Source organism: Polyodon spathula, chromosome 1 (assembly GCF_017654505.1).
Source record: "Polyodon spathula isolate WHYD16114869_AA chromosome 1, ASM1765450v1, whole genome shotgun sequence".
Classification (NCBI taxonomy): Eukaryota; Metazoa; Chordata; class Actinopteri; order Acipenseriformes; family Polyodontidae; genus Polyodon; species Polyodon spathula.
In genome coordinates this window covers 23,275,572-23,297,736 of record NC_054534.1, presented here as the reverse complement: position 1 = coordinate 23,297,736, position 22,165 = coordinate 23,275,572, and the positions used below count along the sequence as shown (strand labels likewise).

Sequence of the window (22,165 nt, the reverse complement as noted above, 5' to 3'; positions counted from 1 at the left end):
GCACACTCCACATGCAGAAGTTGGGTTATTGTTCGGACACTCTTTAGAAATGCAAACTAGAGGCATGTGTCGAGCACAGTGCATGCACATAACTCACCAGCTATCTTCATACTAAAGTATAAGATCTGTTTATATTTGTATGTTTTTATTTTGTAATTGCTTGACTGAAATAATATGAAAAATACGTTTTTGCAAGAGTTTAGTGTTTTTAATAAACTAAAAGGCATGTTGAAAAACAAAAACTGAAACAATGGCATTAAGCTTTAAATGCAATTAAAATAAATACATATATCATATTACTGCTTTTAAAATAGTTTATATTACATATGGTACAATCAAAATGTAATTTGAAATATTTTAATGTTAAATAGTCTGCCCAGCAACTGTTAACAAAATAAACACATTTCAGGATTGTGTCATTTGTTAACTTGTACAGTGGAACGCACAGGCACGAGCAAGAAAAAAAAATTAAAAAACAGTTCCAGGCGATTGTTCTACTAGCCTATTAGAGAAGAGAGCTAACACCCCGCCTACAGCTGAGGAGAGTAGTTTCCAGGCTATAAAACTCAAACACCAAGATCTCTAAACCCTTACAGACAGCTACACTTGGTTGTTAGGAATCGTTGTGGGTATCTTAAACGAGCTAATCATCTGAGAATGCAGTGTGCTGGGAAAGCATTGGAGGAGCTGCTTCTCTCCGCTAAAAGTCAGAAATGTTTGACAGTTGGAGTGTATGAGTCTGCCAAACTCATGAATGTGTAAGTATTCACTTGTTCGTTTGGTCTACATATTCATTTAGATGTTGAAAATGTATTTTGCTATAACTTGATTAATATACAATCCTAACGTCTTGCTATTATTTTTCTTTTGCAGTGATCCAGACTGCGTGGCTTTCTGTGTTCTGGCAACTGATGAGGAGTACGAATGCGACATCGCCCTGCAGATCCACTTCACCTTAATCCAGGCGTTCTGCTTTGATAACAATGTAGACATCGTGAGAGTGAACGACACCCAGCGACTGGCTGAGATTCTGGGCGACACTGATGAGTCTGGCGCACCTGAAGACGTGCATTGCATTCTTGTCACAGTATGTATCTGTTTGGAACTTTTAAAAATGTTCTTTATAATTATAATATGTAACGTTTTGTATGGGTGTATGTTTTTATTTTTATGTAACAAACACTAAATGTTGTTCCCATTTTGTTACAGAATCCAAGTGAAGATGCTTTGGACGACCCTGCTCTGGAAAAGTTGAGCCTGTTCTGTGAAGAAAGCCGCAGCTTTAGTGAATGGGTCCCTGCTATCACACTGCTTGAGCGTTGAAGTGAGGCACGTCAACTCCGATTGGAGATGCTTAACCTTTATTGAATCATCATGATGGAATACATGGGTGACCCATTAAATTCCCGAAATCTGTGGATTATCATATTGAATAATCAATCAGGGAACGGAAAGTCGCTGGAACAGGCGTGCTGAAGGGCCTTGCGACTCAGATGTACGGTTCATACCAAATTGCTCCCACTTTCCAGATGGAGTGGGGGCTGGTATATCACAGGTGGTTGCTCTTAAGTTTGAGGGTCTGTGTGTAGCCCATAAGAGATAAAGAGCATCATGGGAATTCCAAAGTCATTTCTTTAGCTGAAATGAACTGGTGATAAGTTTGCAAATAAAAACTGCTCTTAAGATGAGGAAGTTCTGTTGTGAAATGTTTTGAAGTAAGATGATTATGAACAGGCAGCTTTATAATTTTAAATGTTTTTGATCTACTCTCACATCTGTTGTAAGATTGTGAGAAACTGAATTCATTTTACTAAACTGCAAAAGGTTGCAGTTATTTTGAGAAATGTTTTGAATGCTTTGAAATAAAAAATAAAAACAATTTGTATCTTGTGTTGAGAGTTTCTGAGGTTTATACATTAACAATAAAATGTTGAATGTAACAGAAACCAGCAGCATCACAATTTGTCTTGAAGAATCAATGAAGTAGCATAATATTTATTAGGTTGTTTGTTCCCCCAAACCACTCTAATTTATGTAAAGGAACTAACTAATGGGGTATTGACATTTCAGTTTAGCATCAGCTGTACAAAAAGTGGTATGAAACGGGGAAGGAAAGTAACTGGCATCTTCATGATAACACTTTAAAAAGTACAATATATTCGTAGGCCAAAAGCAAAATACATCCAAATTATAAAGGCATAGCGCATTGTAATAAGACATACTGAAAGCATTTTTTTTTTTAAAAGAAAAAAAGGCTGAGTAAATACACATAGTACCACAGGAAAAGTGCAAAATTGCCATGAAAATTTACCATGGTAAAATGTTATAAGGGATGATTCCACAAAACACGTTAAAATGAAATGTATACATTGATAAGTTATTCCATAGATATTTCACATAAAGAAGAGGGCATACTTTCACCCTCCTAAATAATAATTAGAAAAGACAACAGCAACATGGGGTCAGAAACATAGGCAACTCCTTGAGGAGTTCATGTTACTGTGTATATATACCAGAGACGCATTAAATAAGAAGGTATTATAACTGATATGCTTATTTATAAATATATTTATAAATCATAACAATAATAGTTTACTCTTCAGTGATATCTGTGGTAATGCTGACTTTACCCATTAGATGGCAAACTTGCACAATATTTAAACATCACAAACATGAGCTGAGACATCCTACACCAGGGGTGGTGTCCAATCACGTTCCTGGAGGGCCAGTACTCTGAAGGTTTAAAATGAGAGCATACTACTTTAGGTTTAAAGGATTTGAACAAAGACCAGGAGTGGAAGGGACAACCCTGTTTTACACTATTTACAGAGACCATAAGCTTCTCCAGCTCTTTCCCCGGGGCACTGCATTGTGAAATACTGTTTGTTTTCAATAAACATGCTTTGAAAAGGTAATAAAGCAGTGTTTAGAAGGACTGTTGCTGATTGTATACTGTCTCTGTGCGAACTAAGCAGGTAGGATCAGGATCCCTAGTGTGTGCTGGAGAGAAATATATGACAGCTGATTTTACTGAGCACAATCTATTGGAGCATGTTGACCCAATCAGTAAGGGAATCATAAAAAGTGATTTCACAAGTTAATTTAAATTACATTCACCACATACATTCATACCTAGATTTTCTAAAACAGAACGTGTTTATTAGACAGATATTTTGTTGATGTTGTTGTGACTTATACAAAATGGCTATACAATAATTGTTGTGGCTTGTGCCAAGGTGGCAAAATTTGATGACTTTTTAAAAAATATTTTGGTTACTGGGTAGATTAGATTAGAACATGCTGGGTAAGAATATGTGGTTACGCTGCTACAAAACAAGATTTTTGGTAAAGTAAAGGATGTAATTGATCTGAAATTTATTTATTTATTTATTTATTTTTAATAAGTACATCTTAATTTTATTTTCGTGTACTAAAATAGTAAGTCATTGGTAAAATGTTCAATAACAGAGATGTATGGTAACCTATGAGGTATCCAGGAATGGTAGGCTACCTGCATATATTATGATAATGCCATAGTAATCATTTTGCAGGCAGGGCTATACATCTAAATTAACTTTTTAACATACAAAAGCCACCCTCCCCCAACATCAAAAAAGAAATTCAAGTGACAGCTGGAGCAGTGTTGCTGAGTGAGAAAATAAAAATGTGCAACTCACAGATGCCACACGCCGAAGTGGGGTCATTGTTCAGACACTGTGTAGAAATGCAAAGTCGATGCGTGTGCCGACCTCGTGCATACACATCCCCTGACCTTACCGACTTTCTGCACACTTATGTTAACTTTATAACAGTCTACAACGATAAATTAGTTTAAATAGTACTAGTGCAAAAATGGTAGGCTCTGTACGTTAACAAAGTTGTCTAACTGTCAGTGGCATAATAAGCAAAATGCATTCATTTACAAGAGGTTTGTTCATAATTTTAATAAATGAGTTTTGCAAACAAATAACAAGGCTGAGTTTAGAAGTACTGCTTCTGGTTTTGTAGCATCGCTGTGCTAAGCAGTTCGGATCAGGGACAGGGTGTCTAATTACTGAGCATATATTGGAACATGTAGCCATAATGAACAAAATAAACGTGAAAAAAGTTGATTGGACATTGTTCGTTTAAATTACTGTTAAGCAATACCGTGGTAAAATCAAAGTGTAGTAAACCACAGGCAAACCCGTAAAGATCAAGGCAAAAAAATGGTAAACGGGGATAAACAAATGCGAAATAAGGCAATATCAGCATGAGGAAAGCATGTACAGCTGCAAAATTATAACAAATATAGCGCTATGTTAACGTTGCTGACGAGACAATCAAATCACCAGGGGGCGCTTTGGATATACTTTGGAGTTCGAAGTAATTACAGGTTCACTTAAAAAAAAAAAAATACAAAATTCAACAGATGTTGAATCGAAAAACATACTGGGTCAGCATCTCAAAGTAATCTAAATGCAAAACTTCAAACTGCATTTTCAAGCTCCGTGCTTCATGGGGGATTAATTTGCAGTAACAGATCGCTTGATGGGAGAGATAGCAATAGCCAGTGCAAACACCACCCTCCCCCAACTGGAAGAACTCCCCCTTGCAAGTGACAGGTGCAGCTGTGTTGCTATGAAGGAAAACCGATCTATTGTCCAAAGCCCAAGACGCCACACGCCGAAGCTTAGCCATTCTCTACTCTCTTGGTAAATGCAAACCAGCGGCACGTGCCCTGCACAACCAAGGTGATTTGAATAAAAACAACATATAAGCGAGGCCAGGGTCAATGAGTACAATTGATGAGATTAAACAAAAGAAAAAAAAAATGATGTGGAATTTGTGATAACTCCATAATTTTTCTAAATATCTGAATATATAGCACAGATAAAGGTAAATAGGGTTTATATAATAAAACTTGTTTTTGTTGTCACTGACCTTAAAACAAACAGCATTTCATTGCTTCGTGTACTGGAGTACATGCAATAAATGCAACATTTTCATGTTGCATTGCAAAGATTAAGTAGTTTGCAAGAAAAAAGCTTTTTAAGCCCTACATCTGTTTTCTAACCTCAAGTCTGTACAATATACAGTACTACAACAAAACAAAAGAAGCACACTTCAGTCATTGTTATCCCGCCCCTTGTACAAGCCTGACACGAGCTCTCATCTTACCCAATCAGCAGCGTAGACGTACCCGCCCACAAGGAAACCTTAGGCTATAAAAAAGCAGAACAGCTGTATTGTCAACTCATACAATTTGAGAACTTGTTTGTTGCGTTTGTTTCGAGATACTCCCTTTGTTAAACCAGAATTCTGTGTACATATGACCCTTGAAGAATTTCGCGGACAGGAATACACAATGCAGCTTGCTGGCAAAGCATTGGCGGAGCTTCTGGTCTCTGCACAAAGCCAAGAATGTCTGACGGTTGGAGTATACGAGTCTGCAAAAGTCATGAATGTGTAAGTAATGTATTATTACTAGTTGTTGCACAACCACTACGACACTCGACTATAGATGCTATATCTCAAATTTAAGATCCTAACGTCTTGCTATTATTTTTCTTTTGCAGTGATCCAGACTGCGTGGCTTTCTGTGTTCTGGCAACTGATGAGGAGTACGAATGCGACATCGCCCTGCAGATCCACTTCACCTTAATCCAGGCGTTCTGCTTTGATAACGATATAGACATCGTGAGAGTGAACGACACCCAGCGACTGGCTGAGATTCTGGGCGACACTGATGAGTCTGGCGCACCTGAAGACGTGCATTGCATTCTTATCACGGTATGTTTAATTTCAAATCAGATCTTATGTTCTTTAACTCCAACTTCATATGATTGTTCTTTTTGTGACCTTTCACAAAAAGTTAACGATGCTACATTTTGTTACCGAATACCCGATCTTATTATTATTATTATTATTATTATTATTATTATTATTATTATTATTATAAGGGTAGTTATGTTTTTTGTTTGTTTCTGCTACCTGTATTAATTACATTCTTTTTCTTTATTTTATTTAATCAGAATCCAAGTGCAGATACGTTTGAAGACCCTGCTCTGGAAAAGCTGAGCTTGTTCTGTGAGGAGTGTCGCGGCTTCAATGAATGGGTCCCTGCTATCACACTCCCTGAGCGTTGAACCGAGACACGTCAACTCCTGTTGGGGATGCTTAACCTTCGTTTAATTATCATCATGGAATACATGGGTTACCCATCAAATTCCTGAAGTCTGTTCATTATTCTGTTGAGGAATCAGATGCGGCATCGGGAAGTCGCTGTAACAGGCGTTTTGCAGAGCCTTGCGACGCAGGTGGACGGTTCATATCAAGGTGCCTCCCACTTTATGGAGGGAGTGGGGGCTGGTATACCATGGAAGAGTGGAGTTTTATTGAGTTCTGGATCAGTGTGGAGATTTCAGAGGGATAGAGAAAATTTGTTAGAAAAGACTTACGCTTACGTTTTAGGAAATCAAACATATTACAATGTGGTTATGAAGCGGATCGACTGATGTAACCTTACTGTATACAAAACTGTCGTAAAAGTAAAACAAATGTTTACAGAGTGTTACTATGTACTATAATGGAATGATTTTGATATGTTGAATTTTGATACTGAGAAACAAAATAAATATTTGAAAATTATTTCATGTGTTTTGCCAATGTTTTTCTTTGTATAAACAATTGAGCATACAAACATACTTAGAAGTATGATTGTGGTAAATAAACAATTAATTACAGTTTCTTGGATATTATATACTAATTTTACCAGGCTACTTTAATTTTGCTGACAGTAGCACCACTTCAGTCTCATACCTGCCAACTACCCTATGTTGTATAGAGTTAATTTACATTCAAATTAACTGAATATGCAACACAATGATTCAAACAAAATATTCCTCTTGTATGCAGGCAAAAAAAAAAAAAAAAAAAAAAAACCAACAAATCTGCAGAACTTGACAATAATGTTAAGCTGTACTCAAAAATGTAAGTGCTTGGTCTCTGTTTACATTCAAAACCAGTGGTTTTATGGACAGACTTCTTCCAACTTTGATACCTGAGTTTTGTGACAGCAGAAATATGTTATAAATTCTATCTGTTACACCCTACCAAGTATAAAGGGAAATCGCTGTTTTATACCAGATCTAGACAGTAGATGGCAAACGTGAACAACAAAGAAACAGCAGTAGTCACTGTACCAGGACACAAAACACAAATCTGGTTTATAAAAGTTACAGCATGTATATATGATTGAACAGCATGCATAGAATCAAATCCTTAATTGTTTAAAGGCATATATTAATTTATTATACCTAAGAAATATGGCAAACAACCAGTATATTCCCACTGAAGTTTAAGATTTTGCCTTTTAACAAATACCGCAACAGGGCTACTAAAATATGCAAAGAAGAATTCATATCTTTATATACATCTTGTATACTATAGCCTACCTAAAATATATAACTTTGCTGGTTTATGGTACCGGTTTAAGCATATTCACAGTACTGGAATAAAAAATACGAAACAGCCTTTTTATTTTAGTACTGTGCAGTGTTTATTCACAACTGCACAAAATACATAAGAGGTAAGGGCAACAATAGATTTCTAGGAGAATAAGGGCAGCATGGGTCCTCCATAAGATAGAAATGACCATATCGTGGACTAACTGCAGGCTGAAAGAAGTTGTACAGAGTTTTTACCTGGCTGTTGACTGTGTTTAGTTTAATACAAGTTTTTTTTTTTTTTTTTTTTTTTTTTTTAATGCACTTAAATATGAAGCTTTGTATATGAAATGTTGCTGTACAAAGGGTCTCATAGGCGAACAATGACGATGTTTAGGCAGATCTGTCAGACAGGCTAGAAGCGAATACCAAGTATTTAACTATTCAGCACATCAAAGTAATCTAAATGCAAAACTTCTGTTGCATTTGCAGACTCGTGCTACTGCAGATAGTCATCTAAAGTAACACATGACTACAGGCAGGAGATGGCAAATGACTGTACAAAGGTTTCCCTCCCCCAATTTCAACAAAAAAGACCAAGTGGCAGGTGGAGCTGTGCTGCTATGAAGAAAGAGGAATCAATTGTCCAGACCTCAAGATGCCACACGCCAAAGTCTGGCCATTGTGTGTTCTCTTTACAAATGCAAAGTAGCTGCGTGTGCCGATCCCAATCTGCTGCATTCTCATTACATACCATGCAACTTTCTGCAAACTATGTGTAATGTTAACTCTACATGTTAGACAAGAGTATGAATAGCATATGATATATATATATATATATATATATATATATATTATAATATATATATATATATATATATATATACGCTCTTGTTTATTAGGCAGTCGAGCTAATCAACAAAAAAAAAAAAAAACAAAATTATTTTGTAACATTACAAACACAAATGTAAAAGTGTTGTTTTTTAAAACTAAAACTGAATGCAATTTCTGAAGATTGACAAACGTTACTTTGTGCAATGAATACAATTTTTGGATATGATACATCTGCAGGATCAGTAACTAACAAAAAAAAAAAAAAAAAAAAAAAAAAAAAAAAAGATACTTCAAGCATTGTAATCCCTCCCCCACGTGGGATGATGACACGAAAAGCCAAATATACTAAAAAGTATTAGCATATGTTTTATCTGGACAGCCAATCAGCACGCGCAGCCGTGGGAACTCTCCCATTACCGAGACGCGCTTGCTATAAAAACTGACAGAGCGGAGATTTAAATTCATACCGCTGTACAAGCGAAGTATCACGGACTTGCAAGTGACATTTGAAAGTAGTAATTGGCAACTTGGATAACTATGACTCTTGAAGAAGTACAGGGACAAGAAATCACAACTGAAATCACTGACAGGTAAATGCAAATCCTACTTTTAAAACATAAAACTGTTTTGTTTTACTGTTAAGCAGCACACGTGATTATAATATGTCAGTATATTACAATACGTAGAATAAATTCAGTTGTGATTCTGCGTGCGGAATTATAAATCTCGTGCAAACTGATAGGATTTGATTTTTACAAACAAAATTAAATCTTAACTTAATTTAAACGACAGTTAATACAACTAAAACATTTTCAGAATACTTTAAACTTACCAGTTTATATTTGTATTTTTTCAGGATGCAGTGTGCTGGTAAATCATTGGAGAAGCTTCTGGTCTCCGCACAAAGACAAGAATGTCTGACTGTTGGAGTCTACGAGTCTGCAAAAGTAATGAATGTGTAAGTATGAATTGATATTATCGTACTTGTTGATTTACAGCACTGCTTTACAGACGACTAAACATTATTTCGACATTTGGATTAGCAACATTTACTAATTTATTGTTCCTGTTTTATTTTATTCAGTGATCCAGACTGCGTGGCTTTCTGTGTTCTGGCAACTGATGAGGAGTACGAATGCGACATCGCCCTGCAGATCCACTTCACCTTAATCCAGGCGTTCTGCTTTGATAACGATATAGACATCGTGAGAGTGAACGACACCCAGCGACTGGCTGAGATTCTGGGCGACACTGATGAGTCTGGCGAACCTAAAGACGTGCATTGCATTCTTGTCACGGTATGTGTCTTTTTTAACATTGTAAGATTTTAAACTGTATAACTAAGTAGCATGTGCTATGCCCTTGGTTCTGCAACAAGTGCTAAATGCATGTCTTTGTTTTTCCACTACAGAATCCAAGTGAAGCTTCGTGGAAAGAGCCTTCGCTGGAAAAGCTGAGTCTATTCTGTGAAGAAAGCCGCAGCTTCAATGAATGGGTCCCTGCTATCATACTGCCTGAGCGTTGAACTGGGACACGTCAACTCCTGTTAGAGGTGCTTAACCTTTGTTGCATTAACATCCAAGAATATATGGGTGAAGCCACCATATTCCTGAAATCCTGTGGATTATTGAGGAATTGCCAGTCCTTGAGGTGATGAGGAATCAAAGTATGGGGACTGATCTGCAGTTGGACGGTTCATACCTAGGTGCCCCCCACTTTCCAGATGAAGTGGGGGCTGGTGAACCTTGGAAAGAGTGGAGGAGTAATCTTGAGATTGGGGTCTGTGTGAAGACTTGTCAGAGGGATACAAGGAAGAACAAACTGATACAGAGAATCTGTTTGGAAAAGACTACTGGAAGTTTTTTTGGAATCAAAAGTTTATGAACTTTGAAATGAACTGGTGAAACAAAAAGAAATGGGATGGATGTCAAAGGAAACTACAGGACTAAAAATGACTTGTTACTGTCATTATTTTGTGTATTAAATCACTGAGAAGCAAATATCTATTTTATCACATGTCAGAACTTTCTATTTTGAATTCATTTTGCAATAAATGTTTGAACCATATCTTTGTCATGACTTGTGAGATTTTTTTTTTAAATGTCCATGTATGATAACTTTACTAGTATCATTATACAAATAAAAAGTAGCACATGGTGTTCAGGGATATATTCCTTCTTTATATACATAGACATATATACAGCTTTTGGTAAAATCAAGAGCAAAGCTACAAACTTGGTATTGGTTCAGCAAATGCATCAATTACTGTATTTGCAAAGTGAAATGCACAAACTGGTGAAATACAACAACTGATGCTGAAAGTTAGACACAAAGAAATCCTGCCTGCAGTTTGACTAATGAAAGGTTTAAACACAATAGTTAGCTTCTGTGCTGATGGCAAGCACACTCTTCAGTCTAATTTGACCTTTCACCGCCTATGCACCAGCTGCGTAACACAACAGCTTGTACCACTGAGAGATGCATGCAGAATGAGTTTCCCTGCTGTAGTAGGTGGCCTTTGTGTAGGGGGAACCGCTGGGGGAAGTTTAGACATTTTAGCAAACATGTCTGAAACTTTCCTATTTCTGCTGTCAGATTCTTCTAATCATTACTCATACTTTGCATACCTTGAATTACAAACACCTAGGAGAAGGGGAGTGAATTGACTCACTCATGGCTGTGCAGAACATTTCTTTCTGAAAGAGGTGAATCATTGCAATGCTCACAGTTACTGTTTTGGGTTACACCTTTTAGTGCTCAAACAAACTAGGCCAAGTGAAATGCTGCTTCTTCATTATAAATGGTAGCGAGTCACATGCATTTATACCACATTTGATATAACAATCAAATGTTACAATATGACAGTTTTAAGGAATTACAATAAATATTTGTATTAAAAACAAAAGTACAAAAGTTAATCTCATGTTGTGTGAACCAAGGCAGTACTCTGACTGCTTAAAACCATCCACTAACAAACACGGCCGCATTTCCAGGAATTGTACAACCTAGTTTTTGTTTTCTTACTTCCAAGTAATCTATGTTCTGTAGCCTTTTTCCCCATCTTAAACACTAACAGTACTCAGCAAAGGTTATCTCAATATAAACAGGGACACATTATAAACCAGGTGCAGTATCAGCATTGTCCTGGAAGGTGCTGGTTAGAACACTGGACATTGGGTTTTGAGCACAGCTGAATATATGAGAATGTTGAGATAATGGTGAACTCGCACAACACAAGATTAGAGAGTGCATGTTACTAAGAACAGGAGGGGCAGACTCTACTGAAAACTCTGTGGTTTCTCTACAAAGAGAATTCACATAATGCACATTTCTACATTGTAATATTTTCCTAACCTGTATTTTACCTCTGGAATCTGGTTACCACTAACTGCCATTGACTATTAAATATATCAACATATAGGCCTGCATACAATCTATTACTGTGTGGGTTTTGCTGCAGTAGATGGTATATGGTTTGTAATGTGTGCATAATTTTGAAATTAGAAACATACATTCAAACTGTTCCAATACCAATGTTGTTTAGAAATGCATAAAGTTTAGGAAAAGGACATAAAGCCCTCTTACAGCACCTGCATAATTCAGTAATAATAATGATGAAGAGGATGGTAATGATAAAAGGCTCCTCTAATAGCATATCACCTAACACAACATGCTGATAGGACAAGCTCAGTCAGTTTCTACAGAACTAAACTTAAAACTTATTTTACAGGTCAGAATGGTGAAATGTCCCAATGTTTAGTAAAACATAGTAGATATATTTAATTTAGAACTGGGAAATTCTTAACAACAGTTTTGTAGAAAGAGGCATGAATAACACGACCTCTAATGACTGTAGTAATATAATAATAATCTTTATTTTTATATAGCGCCTTTCGTAGAGGACCACCATCACAAAGCACTTTACATGATACGAGACTAGGGTGTGTGAACCATGCATCATCTGCAGAGTCACTTACAACAACGCATCTCACCCAAAAGACGGAGCACAAGGAGGTTAAGTGACTTGCTCAGGGTCACACAATGGGTCAGTGATTGAATCAGGTACCTCCTAGTTACAAGCCAGTTTCTTTAATCACTGGACCACACAGCCTCCTGCACATGTAGAATATATCCCAATCATGCCATTCATGTTTTCCAATTCACCCTGAATATATTTCTATTATAATTTTGACAACAGCACTCCCCCCCCCCCCCCCCCCCCGGGAACAGGAATAACACTTTTGTCCCAAATAATTAGCATTCATCGACAACACAACTGGTACAAAAATAGTAGCCGAAGAGACCATAACCTGGCCTCAATTTTGACTGCAACTTCAAAGATATATTGAAGCTTAACCTAGATATTATAAAAGTGAGGATTGTTAGAAAATCCATTTTCTATTGTGCTTGAAAATAAGCATGCACTTATAGAGTACCTTTAAGAGAGCATCTGTTGTAAATAGCATTTTTGTCATGTTTCCTGTTCAATGTGTTTGTTCCAGGTCTGTCTCTAGCCTCACCTGAGCTTTGCAGAGCTGGGGTATTATGCATGTATCCACATATTTCTTTGCAACGTTTGCTTCAAAGCTAGATAGCTAGATAGACACAGCTGCGCCAACATACCTTGTTTATACATAGCAAGTCTGGTCTGTAGCAAAACGATGGGTGATATGTGGAGGCAGCATGTGCAGGAGGGAAACTAAACAGCTGTTGTTTAAAGTTTGTGGTTTCCTCTGAAGTTCTGTTTCGAATAGTGCATCATGTTGCTCTGAACCAAACCTATACTGTTTGTTGGGGGGCGGGGTCAATATTTCCATAGTAAAACCATCCACATCACATGTTGTTTATCCTGATATCTATGTACATTCAGAAATTCAAATTCCATTCCTGACAAAATTAATTGCGCTGGTTTTCATACATGTCATGCACTGTTATTATCGTTTGAGGTATGACTTCCTATGTCAAGCAAAGGGAAGTCTGTCTGTAACCATAGTTCCAGCACAGAGCATTGAAAGGAAATATGTGTGGGTCTTGTTTATTCCTTTACATTAGTTATTACATTTGAAAACCTGATAACAGACCTTGTACAAATGTGCAGGTTATAAATATATTCAAAAGTCCATCAGTATATTGTGGTGTGAAGCTGTTAATGGACTTTTTCTCAAGCATTGCCTTTTAAGTCTTTGTATATACGGTAACCCTTTTCCTTTAGAAGCTTTCAAAAGAGGTCTTATTTTGGTCCCAAACCTTAATTGAGGTATGGTTAAACTGTGGTAGTATTTAAAAAATTCACTTTAGATCAGTAAAACTACCTATGAGCTGATTTTGATATGCTTGCCATGAAAAAGAAACTTATAACCGATTGTGTTGACTTATCACTTACACCACTGCAACCCAGCTTAAGATCAAAGTATTTTTATGCACAATTATTATTATTATTATTATTATTATTATTATTATTATTATTATTATTATTATTAAAACTACACATTTTTTAAAAGCAAAACAACTGAGACACAGTGCAACTTTAAATGAGACACAGCCATTCCGTTGAGCTATCATCTGATTCAGCTTTGCTTAATTATTGTAATCTGCAGAGTAATTCTTTGTGTACCTCAATAAAATTCTCATTGAGTTTAACATGGACTGGGAGGTACAGTTATATAAAGTGTGTCAATGACCGGAACAGAAGGTCTTGGTTACAGGATTTGAATTACTGAGGTGTCTTTGTTTTGATGCAAGTGCATGTTTATTTTTCCCATGGTGGCATCTCTGTACCAGAGTGAAACTCCAGACAGCTTTAGCCAACTGTTTTCATCCTGTGAGTGTGAAAACATAACAATATTATTAGCTGTAAGTAGAAATAAGAGAATAGAATCGCGGTGATTATTCAACGATTAAACTGCTGTAGTGTTAAATTGGTTTAAAAGATGATGCATTATCGCAGAGGTAGGCAAAGTTGCCCCTTCCAGATCAGGTATGTGTTTCAGTCATGTTCAACCAATTAACCCTCTATCCAATTCATAAAGAAGTAAATAATTCCAGGTTAAACACGCAGGGGAATTGCCTACGCCTGCGTTATTGAATCTCAGTTGTGTTTTCACGCTTACCCAGGCTACCCAGTGTCAAACAGTATCACCGCAAGTGTGTCTGGTGGGTAGATAGTGTCACCAGTAGTACAACTCACAGTAAAGCATTTTTACCCCAGGTGTGTTCACTGTCAAACAGGGAGATTGATTACTGCATCTTATTAACCAACTGGCCAGCTGGGTCCGAATTACGTGTCTGCATTGGCATGCCTAATTCACAGGAGAGCCTCCCCCAGCTGTAACCCTGCTTCCACCAATGAATGATTACTGCAGACAGAAGGTACTGTATGCTATGCAGCACAAGAAAAGCCTTGCCAAAACAAATACAGTACGTAAATATGCATACTAAACAGCACTGACAAATCCAACTGGCATGGTCAGGGCTTCCATATTAGTAGAGTGACGAGTTAGGTTTCAGCTAAAGCTATGTTTTCATTGATCATCATTGGTGTTGCTCTACTCCCTCACTGCTTTACATGAAGCTGTGCAGGTGCATGTATTCTGAAATGTCACTGACTGTTTGTCACAAAGACGGACGGAGTGGGTGGCGTCAGACCAAAGCCAGGAAATAAAACAACAAGAGGTGGAGTTTGGTGGTGCTGAGCGAATGCTTTCGCTCAGCATTTAATAAATAAACAAACACAGAAAATAAAAGGTTGTAACAATACAAAAAACAGGACACGGCACATTATTATTATTATTATTATTATTATTATTATTATTATTATTATTATTATTATTATTATTGTTATTATTATTATTATTTCCTCCGCCTCCAATCCCGTTCTCCACAAACCGAACACCCAGCCACGAGTATGTGAAAACATGTAGCTTTTATGCAGCTGTACCGAGACTCGACTGATAACCAATCATTCAATTGGAGTCGTGGTACAACTGCACGTGAATTAATAAAGTGCAATTCCCTGTGTTCACATATTATTTTACTTGCAGGTGAGGTGCTGTGCAATCCTTGTGCCTAAATACAAATATACATTTTAAACACTTGTGTTACACAGACCCGTTTATATCCCGTGTACCAATGACTATACATCAACATTTAACACACCACACGCAACCTATAACAGAAAATACACACGGGCGGGCACTTCGTCACACTGTTTTACAGTCCCTGTTGATTACCAGCCATAAAACAGAAGTATGATCTACTACTACAAATAATCTTTTTAGGCTTATCTTATTTGTTTGTATTTTGCTCTGTACAGACTGTGCCAAAGTAAAGTCAAGGAATAAAGGATTTTTTGTTTGAATCAATTCAGAGAGATGGTTTGATAATGTGTTACACAAGAAGAGTCAGTGTTGATTCAATGATTCTTTTAGCTGGGAGAAAGCATTTAGGGGAAATTCATGCACTAAACAGAGCAATTAAAATGCACAAGATTATCCCTCCACATTGTTTTGTTTAATTTGGCATCTGATTCAGTAAAATAATACAGCAGCATTCAATAAATCTTTGAGGTGCAACATGTCTTTATATAGAATGAAGACCTTAAAGAGGGTCAACTTGAGTTTTTGACTTTGATTATGCAACACTGTGTTTAGCGGTGTTTTTCAAAGTCTAGAAATTTTAGGGTATATCACCATACAATAGATAAAAACGAGGCCCATGAAGCAGGGTGTGTTAGAGTGCAGGTTCTTAACTTGACACACTTAAATTGGCACTAACATTCAAGTGTTTTTTTTTTTTCTGAATAAGTCTATTGGACCCAATTTAATGAAAGGATACACTAACTTTATAATACACCTTTCAATTACTTTGCAATTAGCCTTATACACTTCAAAAGCACTGATTAAGGCATTAATTTGGCTAAGGTCTTCATCAGTGTCCTAATGATTACATTTAAAGTGTATGGTAGCATTATAACTTGATTAAGTATAAGGCAAGTAGTTGAATTTTGCTTACAATGACGTTAGTTTTATTTTTAACATGTTTGCTATGCTACTTGGTCATTTGCCAGCACTAAGGGATTTTGATATGGTCCTCTATGAAGACAAGTTTTGACAGCTCACTGTAATGGGCAAGTGCGCTGTACATGCAGGAAACCAGTCATCTAAGAGCATGGCTGGAACCATATATCAAATGACTGCAGCCCCATCAGCAAGCAGCGGTGTACAGTTTCTGCTTTAAACAGCCATGGTGAGCAATGAAGGCAGGGGAAGAACACGGGGATTGCCACAAGCATGCAGATATTTATTAAGATTCCATTTGATCTGGGTTAGTCAACATGCGGTTTGAGTCTTGGAGCGGATGATTGTATGATACTTATCTAATCTAGTTTACTGTTGTTGCTTATAAGGACGGGCTGTGTATTAAATTTGGATGATGGATCTTATTGGAACATATTTATGCAGATTGCTGGACCTGCACACATAGAAAGACAGCTGGTAGCAATGGAAAAAATGCTTTTCAGTGAATCTTAGTTTTATATTGAGGGCACTGGAAACTAACGTCCACAACACATTCACACAGCCGGTGCAGGATGAGTTGTGGCAATGCTCAAGGAATCCCCTCTTAGCTGCGAGAAGATAGTTCAGTCTCGGTGCATACAATTTCTGTCTCTTTAAGACTTAATGCAAAAGTGCCCAATAGATACAAAATGTGAGCTTGATTTGTGCTGTGGACACAGTGGGCACCACAGCTTGTTTCACACTTTAGGATTAGAAACCTATCTGCTGTGGTTCAATCCTGTGATCTTCTTCACCTCCGTATACAAAGAACATTAAGAACTATCTGAGTCATCATTCTAGTGGTCATCAGATGGGGGGAGGGGGTTAAATGGAGTGCTAAGGGGCTAACTGGTTAGCTGTCTTTCGAATGTATTAGCAAGCATCTTACGAGTTAATCCATTTAGAATTACTGAGTGTTGAGGAAAAGTGACATGAAAGATAAAAACGATTCATTCAGACTGTTTTGTACAGCACTAACAAAAAGAACAGGACAAACTGGAAAAAAGCAGTCTACTTCTAATTGAACACAGTAAATGACACATACAGCATCAGAGCTGGTTTATCTACAACAGAAAGGAATAAATGCTGGCCTGGACTGAATTTTGTGTTTATGTTTTTTTAGTCTTCAGAACGTTATTAATGTGGGGCTTTACAGAACAGTATGGGTCATAACATGTTGTACTCTAGGGAGCGTTTAGAGAAAAGAGACGACAGTCAATTACCTTCTATTACACAAAGCTCTCTATTCTTCATGCATTTGCATGTCAATTGTACAGCCAGAAGTGGAATATGCTTTGGCATGTCTTTATCTTTCCATTAAAATGTTCCCTGACTGATTCTAATGACCTATTACATCAAGAGCCTTATATAAAACATATGTATGGCACTTGTATAGTACTGAGAAAAGGCACATTTCTATGTATTGTCATTGAGGCATGCAGGTACAGAATTCAAAGAAGAACTGCAGTGTCAACCCTTAGAAAAGTTTACCATGGTATTAAATTGACATGGTCATGTGTAATTGATGCCACAGTTTAATTTTGCAAGTTGAGTAATAGACAGAATCAGGCAGCTTCACCCAGTCAGATGCACTTCTCTTAACATTAGGTGGCCAGTGCTTGCCCTGTAGGAGCTCACTTTCAATGAGTCAAACCCATAAACCAATGGTTTGAGAACATCACTGCACACTGCCAGTTCTGTGTCATTTCAGTTGTGTTTCACACTTTCATTTCTTCATTTATTCACATACATAAGTATGGTAAAGCATTGTTAAAACCATGGTCCACTGTGGTAAGAGCATATTAGAGGTATGGGAAAAGCATGATAAACTGTAACATTTACAAGGCAGAGACAACCTTTGAGTATGAGTGCTCACTCAAGTGTGTCGAGTCAATTGTCTTTCATGTTGATGATAATGGCTGTTGTTTCCGATTACAGTTCTTACCATGGTAAACTTTTGTCAAAAACACCCAGAGAGATTGTTTTGAATGAAGCAAAATTGAAATCCCATTTAAATGAAGAACACTTTTAAAGATATAACTGTATCAGAGCCACTTGGTTTACTCTGCATGCTCAGAATGTTTGGTTTTTGGGGTCAGGAAATGCAGTGGTATTGTAAAGAACGCGAAGTGGCCACTGGAATGGGACATGTGGAAAAAGCAACATTTCCATCCACATACTTGAAATACTACCCCCCATTCCTGCAAGGAACACATGTTAGGACACTTTTGTTCTTGTTAGTCATACATTATTTTTAATATAATTGTTGTTTAACCTCTTAAGGTGCAGAAGGAATTGAGTTGTTCAAATGGTTTATTCTTAAAAAAAACATTTGAGAGTGACTCAAGCAACACAAGGAAACAAACAATTTGGGTGATCCAACCTGTCAGTAACTTTTAAACCCTGTTCTGTGCACCTCATTGCTAAAATAAGAAAGTTGGCACCATTTTATTTGCGGACACATATTTCCCTTGTACTTTAAAGGGTTAAAAAACAGGATTGGCAAAACAAATTTATATATTGAAATGGCCATTAGATAAAATATTAGTTTAGGAAACAGTTTTGTGCCTCTTTGCTTGGTTGCAAGACAAGCTACATTAGCAACATGGAAATCAATGTTTTTCCTGAATTAAACCATAAAACGCCCGATATTTTGAGGGAATATTTATATAACTAGCATATGTGTATTAACAGAAAGAGACTTTCTATTTTCATGCTGTACTATACAGTTTCACTTGCATATCGTAACTAACAATTTCCTAAAAATATGCCATGAGGAATTTGAAAAAAAAAAGTTTGCATCTTCTGTCAGAGTCTTACGCCAGCTGCCAAGCCTCTGAGACTTTGCCAGGGAATGCTTAGCTCAGTGGGTTAAAATTTAAATGCCGTTAATTCCTGGGTTGTGACTGGATGGAGATTTTTCTATTTGGGAATATGAGCCTGTTAAAAAAGGGCAAAGTGTTCCTCTAGAGATCATGTGCCCTGCATGGCGTCATTTTTAGAATGTCACTGTTGATTTGCAGGTCCTTATAATAGCTCACATTTGAATCATGCATATTTAAATGTGTCATTTAATCCTGTAGTATGCCTTTATTGTCAAGGGGAATGACTGATATAAAGGACAAGCAACTGCAGTTCACATGAATATATCCAGGAGAATGCTGAAGCAGCAGGTTTATTTCGCTTCCATAACTTCAATTTAACACCCTGTTGTGAGGATTCCACAACTGCTTCAACTGTGCATATTCTTTTTATATTTTCCCCACTGTATGTTTTCAAAGGAGAATTACCAGCAGCCAAGCAACATACTGAAATATCAAAAGCAACAGCTTGCAGTTCTGCTGCTTTTTTATTAGATCATCATAATCATTCTTTAGTGAGAAAGAAAGAAATGCATTTTGCATAGATATCAGATTCACACTTATGACAGATATTCGCTGTCCCAGTGGCATTATAAAACAAAACAAAAAAACACATTGCCTAGTCCTTAAATGACAACACGACACAACAGGACAGGGTAATGTCAGGACTTCAGAATTCAGGGCCAATGCTCCACCCAGGGTTGGGTTTCATACTAGGCAATATCATTGGCAGCCTAGTTTAGAGATGGTGAAGTGTTGCCCAGGGCAGATACTTTATTATATAAACACAGACATGTGTATTTAAGAATGTGGACCTTTAAAATATCTATGGGTTCTGCTTTTATAAATGCAACTAAATGATGCCATTTTAATGTTTATCATGGTACATTTATTGAGTAATTTCATGCTGTTCCTTAGCTACCTTGGTCTTATAGACTACTGACAAACAAGCTTGTTGAATCCATCAATACAGTCTATATTTTGGCTTTTTAAAGGAAAGTTTCAGTAAAATAAAACATTATTTAAAGTGATTGTAGCTAACAAAATAGTTCCATAAATGTTATCCACCAATCACATACATGCATTATATAGGTCTCAAATGTTCTGTTTTATCAAAAATAAATCTCAGTATATGCTTTTATACTGTACCCATCCTCTTCACAGCTGCTTCTTCTATTGACTGACATGCTTTCAGTCAGTAACATGCTTTGACACTAAAGATACTGCTGGGGTAAAATGGCCAATGAAGTAAAGCAGACTTCATGTAAGGCAAGGCAAGCAAACTGACTACATAGCGTAGTACCAGATGTCTATTTTCAGGAAGGAGACATCCACCAAAGACTGATTTGACCGAATCTTTATTGTGTTTGACAGAAGGACCAAGAGAATGTAATATACTCTTTGGCCCGTGGCCTTGTCCGTTGAGCTCTAGAGCTGCCCGTGTGCTGGCTGGCTGAGATAAATATTTATTTCTTGATGACAGCTATTGCCAGCGAGCAGGACCAGTGGCACTCTGGGCCACGTTCCACTGCCCTGTGTACTGGCTGATTGTGATGTAATGTTCATTGATTCATGCCAGTGGCAGGACCAGTGACACTATGGACCACCAAGTAGGTTAAGTAGGAATTCCGAGAGGTTAGAGCGGCTTCCAAAACTCCGTTTTAGTTAAAATGAATACATGTTTGCATAGAAGAACTGGGGGCGGGGGGGTGGGGGGGGGGGGGTGTTTGGCTCTGCATCAAACAGTTATTATTAAAATGAAATACTATTGTTTGCTTTTAGGACAAGTGGAAATCTGAAAAAAAAAAAACTACCCAGTGTTGTACCAGCTGAAAGATAATGTAATGTTCATTGATTCATGCCAGTGGCAGGACCAGTGACACTATGGACCACCAACAGTACGTACGTTGAAAGACCTTTTGTTCTTCTATTCTGGCGTCTACCGATAAATTATCCTTGTAAGACTAACGTACACTAATCTCCGCCGAGAAAGGAAAGTCTTTGAGTTGTATCAAAAATAATTTTACTTTATGTGAAATACGATCTTTGTAGACACCTTCTTTTAAAAAAAAAAAAAAAAAAAAACCTGCACGTTTGAGACCTATGTATCTGATGTTGTGCAGTTAATTATTAGCTACCAAGTTTGTCATGCATCAAACAGGCTTTCACTTTGTTATTAATATACTACACTTTGTTTTTATACCACAGGAAATCTGAAAAAGGGTGAATACACAGTGTTGTTCCAGTTGAAAGATAACAAACAGCATGTAATGTTTTAAAATGAGAAGTAAAGAGCTTTAATATGTGTCTCTACATATATACATATATATATTATCTATATACTTATATATATTATATATTATTATATATCATTCTGCTTATATAAAACATTTGTATATTTAATTTGTAAAGATATAATAAACATTTCTGTCCAGACTTGATAACACATTACGACAGTTAGAAACTTTGTACAGTAATCGTTGGATATACTGACTTTGAAACATTATAAAAGTAACCTAATAGGATTGTCTTTTGATTACAGTGTGTTGGAGAAAACTAAAAACTAATGAGACATTAATGGTCGACCAATATATTCTTATATATATTTTTTTTTTATTATATATATAATATATATATATATATATATATATATATATATATATATATATATATAGAAAATATATATATATACTCTTTTATATATTTGTTTGTATTCACTTTCCAGGGTTACTCACAGATACGAAAATGTCTCAGTTTCAGTGAGGTCCCGGTGCAACAGGCAGCCAGAACATCTTGTGCCAACACAAAAACGCGGCTATGCAGTTTATTACAGTTCATTATTTACCTGGATTTCTTTTCTGTTTATCAACCCCCTGACAATAATATCTGGTACATAAAAGTGATTGCTGGGAAACTAGAAAAAAAAAAAAAAAAAAAAAAAAAAACTAGTGTCACTGCTTTAGTGAATCTATCATATTTAGCAATGCAT

General features: G+C 36.7%; 3 protein-coding genes across 3 annotated transcripts; all 3 read left to right on the top strand.

Annotated features, from left to right (window-relative positions):
- The first annotated feature begins 642 nt into the window (after nucleotides 1-642).
- Nucleotides 643-1,758, top strand: LOC121315754 (growth arrest and DNA damage-inducible protein GADD45 gamma-like). Its single transcript, XM_041250134.1, has 3 exons — nucleotides 643-758; nucleotides 874-1,087; nucleotides 1,210-1,758. Exons 1-3 carry the CDS (start codon nucleotides 658-660, stop codon nucleotides 1,321-1,323), a joined length of 429 nt encoding a protein of 142 aa, XP_041106068.1. The 5' UTR covers nucleotides 643-657; the 3' UTR covers nucleotides 1,324-1,758.
- A 3,493-nt stretch (nucleotides 1,759-5,251) lies between these two features.
- LOC121315746 (growth arrest and DNA damage-inducible protein GADD45 gamma-like) lies at nucleotides 5,252-6,630 on the top strand. Its single transcript, XM_041250120.1, has 3 exons — nucleotides 5,252-5,448; nucleotides 5,559-5,772; nucleotides 6,015-6,630. Exons 1-3 carry the CDS (start codon nucleotides 5,312-5,314, stop codon nucleotides 6,126-6,128), a joined length of 465 nt encoding a protein of 154 aa, XP_041106054.1. The 5' UTR covers nucleotides 5,252-5,311; the 3' UTR covers nucleotides 6,129-6,630.
- A 2,082-nt stretch (nucleotides 6,631-8,712) lies between these two features.
- Nucleotides 8,713-10,328, top strand: LOC121315739 (growth arrest and DNA damage-inducible protein GADD45 gamma-like). Its single transcript, XM_041250110.1, has 4 exons — nucleotides 8,713-8,851; nucleotides 9,118-9,219; nucleotides 9,346-9,559; nucleotides 9,673-10,328. Exons 1-4 carry the CDS (start codon nucleotides 8,799-8,801, stop codon nucleotides 9,784-9,786), a joined length of 483 nt encoding a protein of 160 aa, XP_041106044.1. The 5' UTR covers nucleotides 8,713-8,798; the 3' UTR covers nucleotides 9,787-10,328.
- Nucleotides 10,329-22,165: the final 11,837 nt, after the last annotated feature.

Bases quoted from the DNA above. Each gene is read 5' to 3' on its own strand.
- LOC121315739 (XM_041250110.1), top strand. From the start codon at position 8,799: ATGACTCTTGAAGAAGTACAGGGACAAGAAATCACAACTGAAATCACT. The intron at 9,220-9,345 runs GTAAGTATGAAT...TATTTTATTCAG, and splicing joins TCTGCAAAAGTAATGAATGT to TGATCCAGACTGCGTGGCTT. The intron at 9,560-9,672 runs GTATGTGTCTTT...TTTCCACTACAG, and splicing joins TGCATTGCATTCTTGTCACG to AATCCAAGTGAAGCTTCGTG.
- LOC121315754 (XM_041250134.1), top strand. From the start codon at position 658: ATGCAGTGTGCTGGGAAAGCATTGGAGGAGCTGCTTCTCTCCGCTAAA. The intron at 759-873 runs GTAAGTATTCAC...TTTCTTTTGCAG, and splicing joins TCTGCCAAACTCATGAATGT to TGATCCAGACTGCGTGGCTT. The intron at 1,088-1,209 runs GTATGTATCTGT...ATTTTGTTACAG, and splicing joins TGCATTGCATTCTTGTCACA to AATCCAAGTGAAGATGCTTT.
- LOC121315746 (XM_041250120.1), top strand. From the start codon at position 5,312: ATGACCCTTGAAGAATTTCGCGGACAGGAATACACAATGCAGCTTGCT. The intron at 5,449-5,558 runs GTAAGTAATGTA...TTTCTTTTGCAG, and splicing joins TCTGCAAAAGTCATGAATGT to TGATCCAGACTGCGTGGCTT. The intron at 5,773-6,014 runs GTATGTTTAATT...TTATTTAATCAG, and splicing joins TGCATTGCATTCTTATCACG to AATCCAAGTGCAGATACGTT.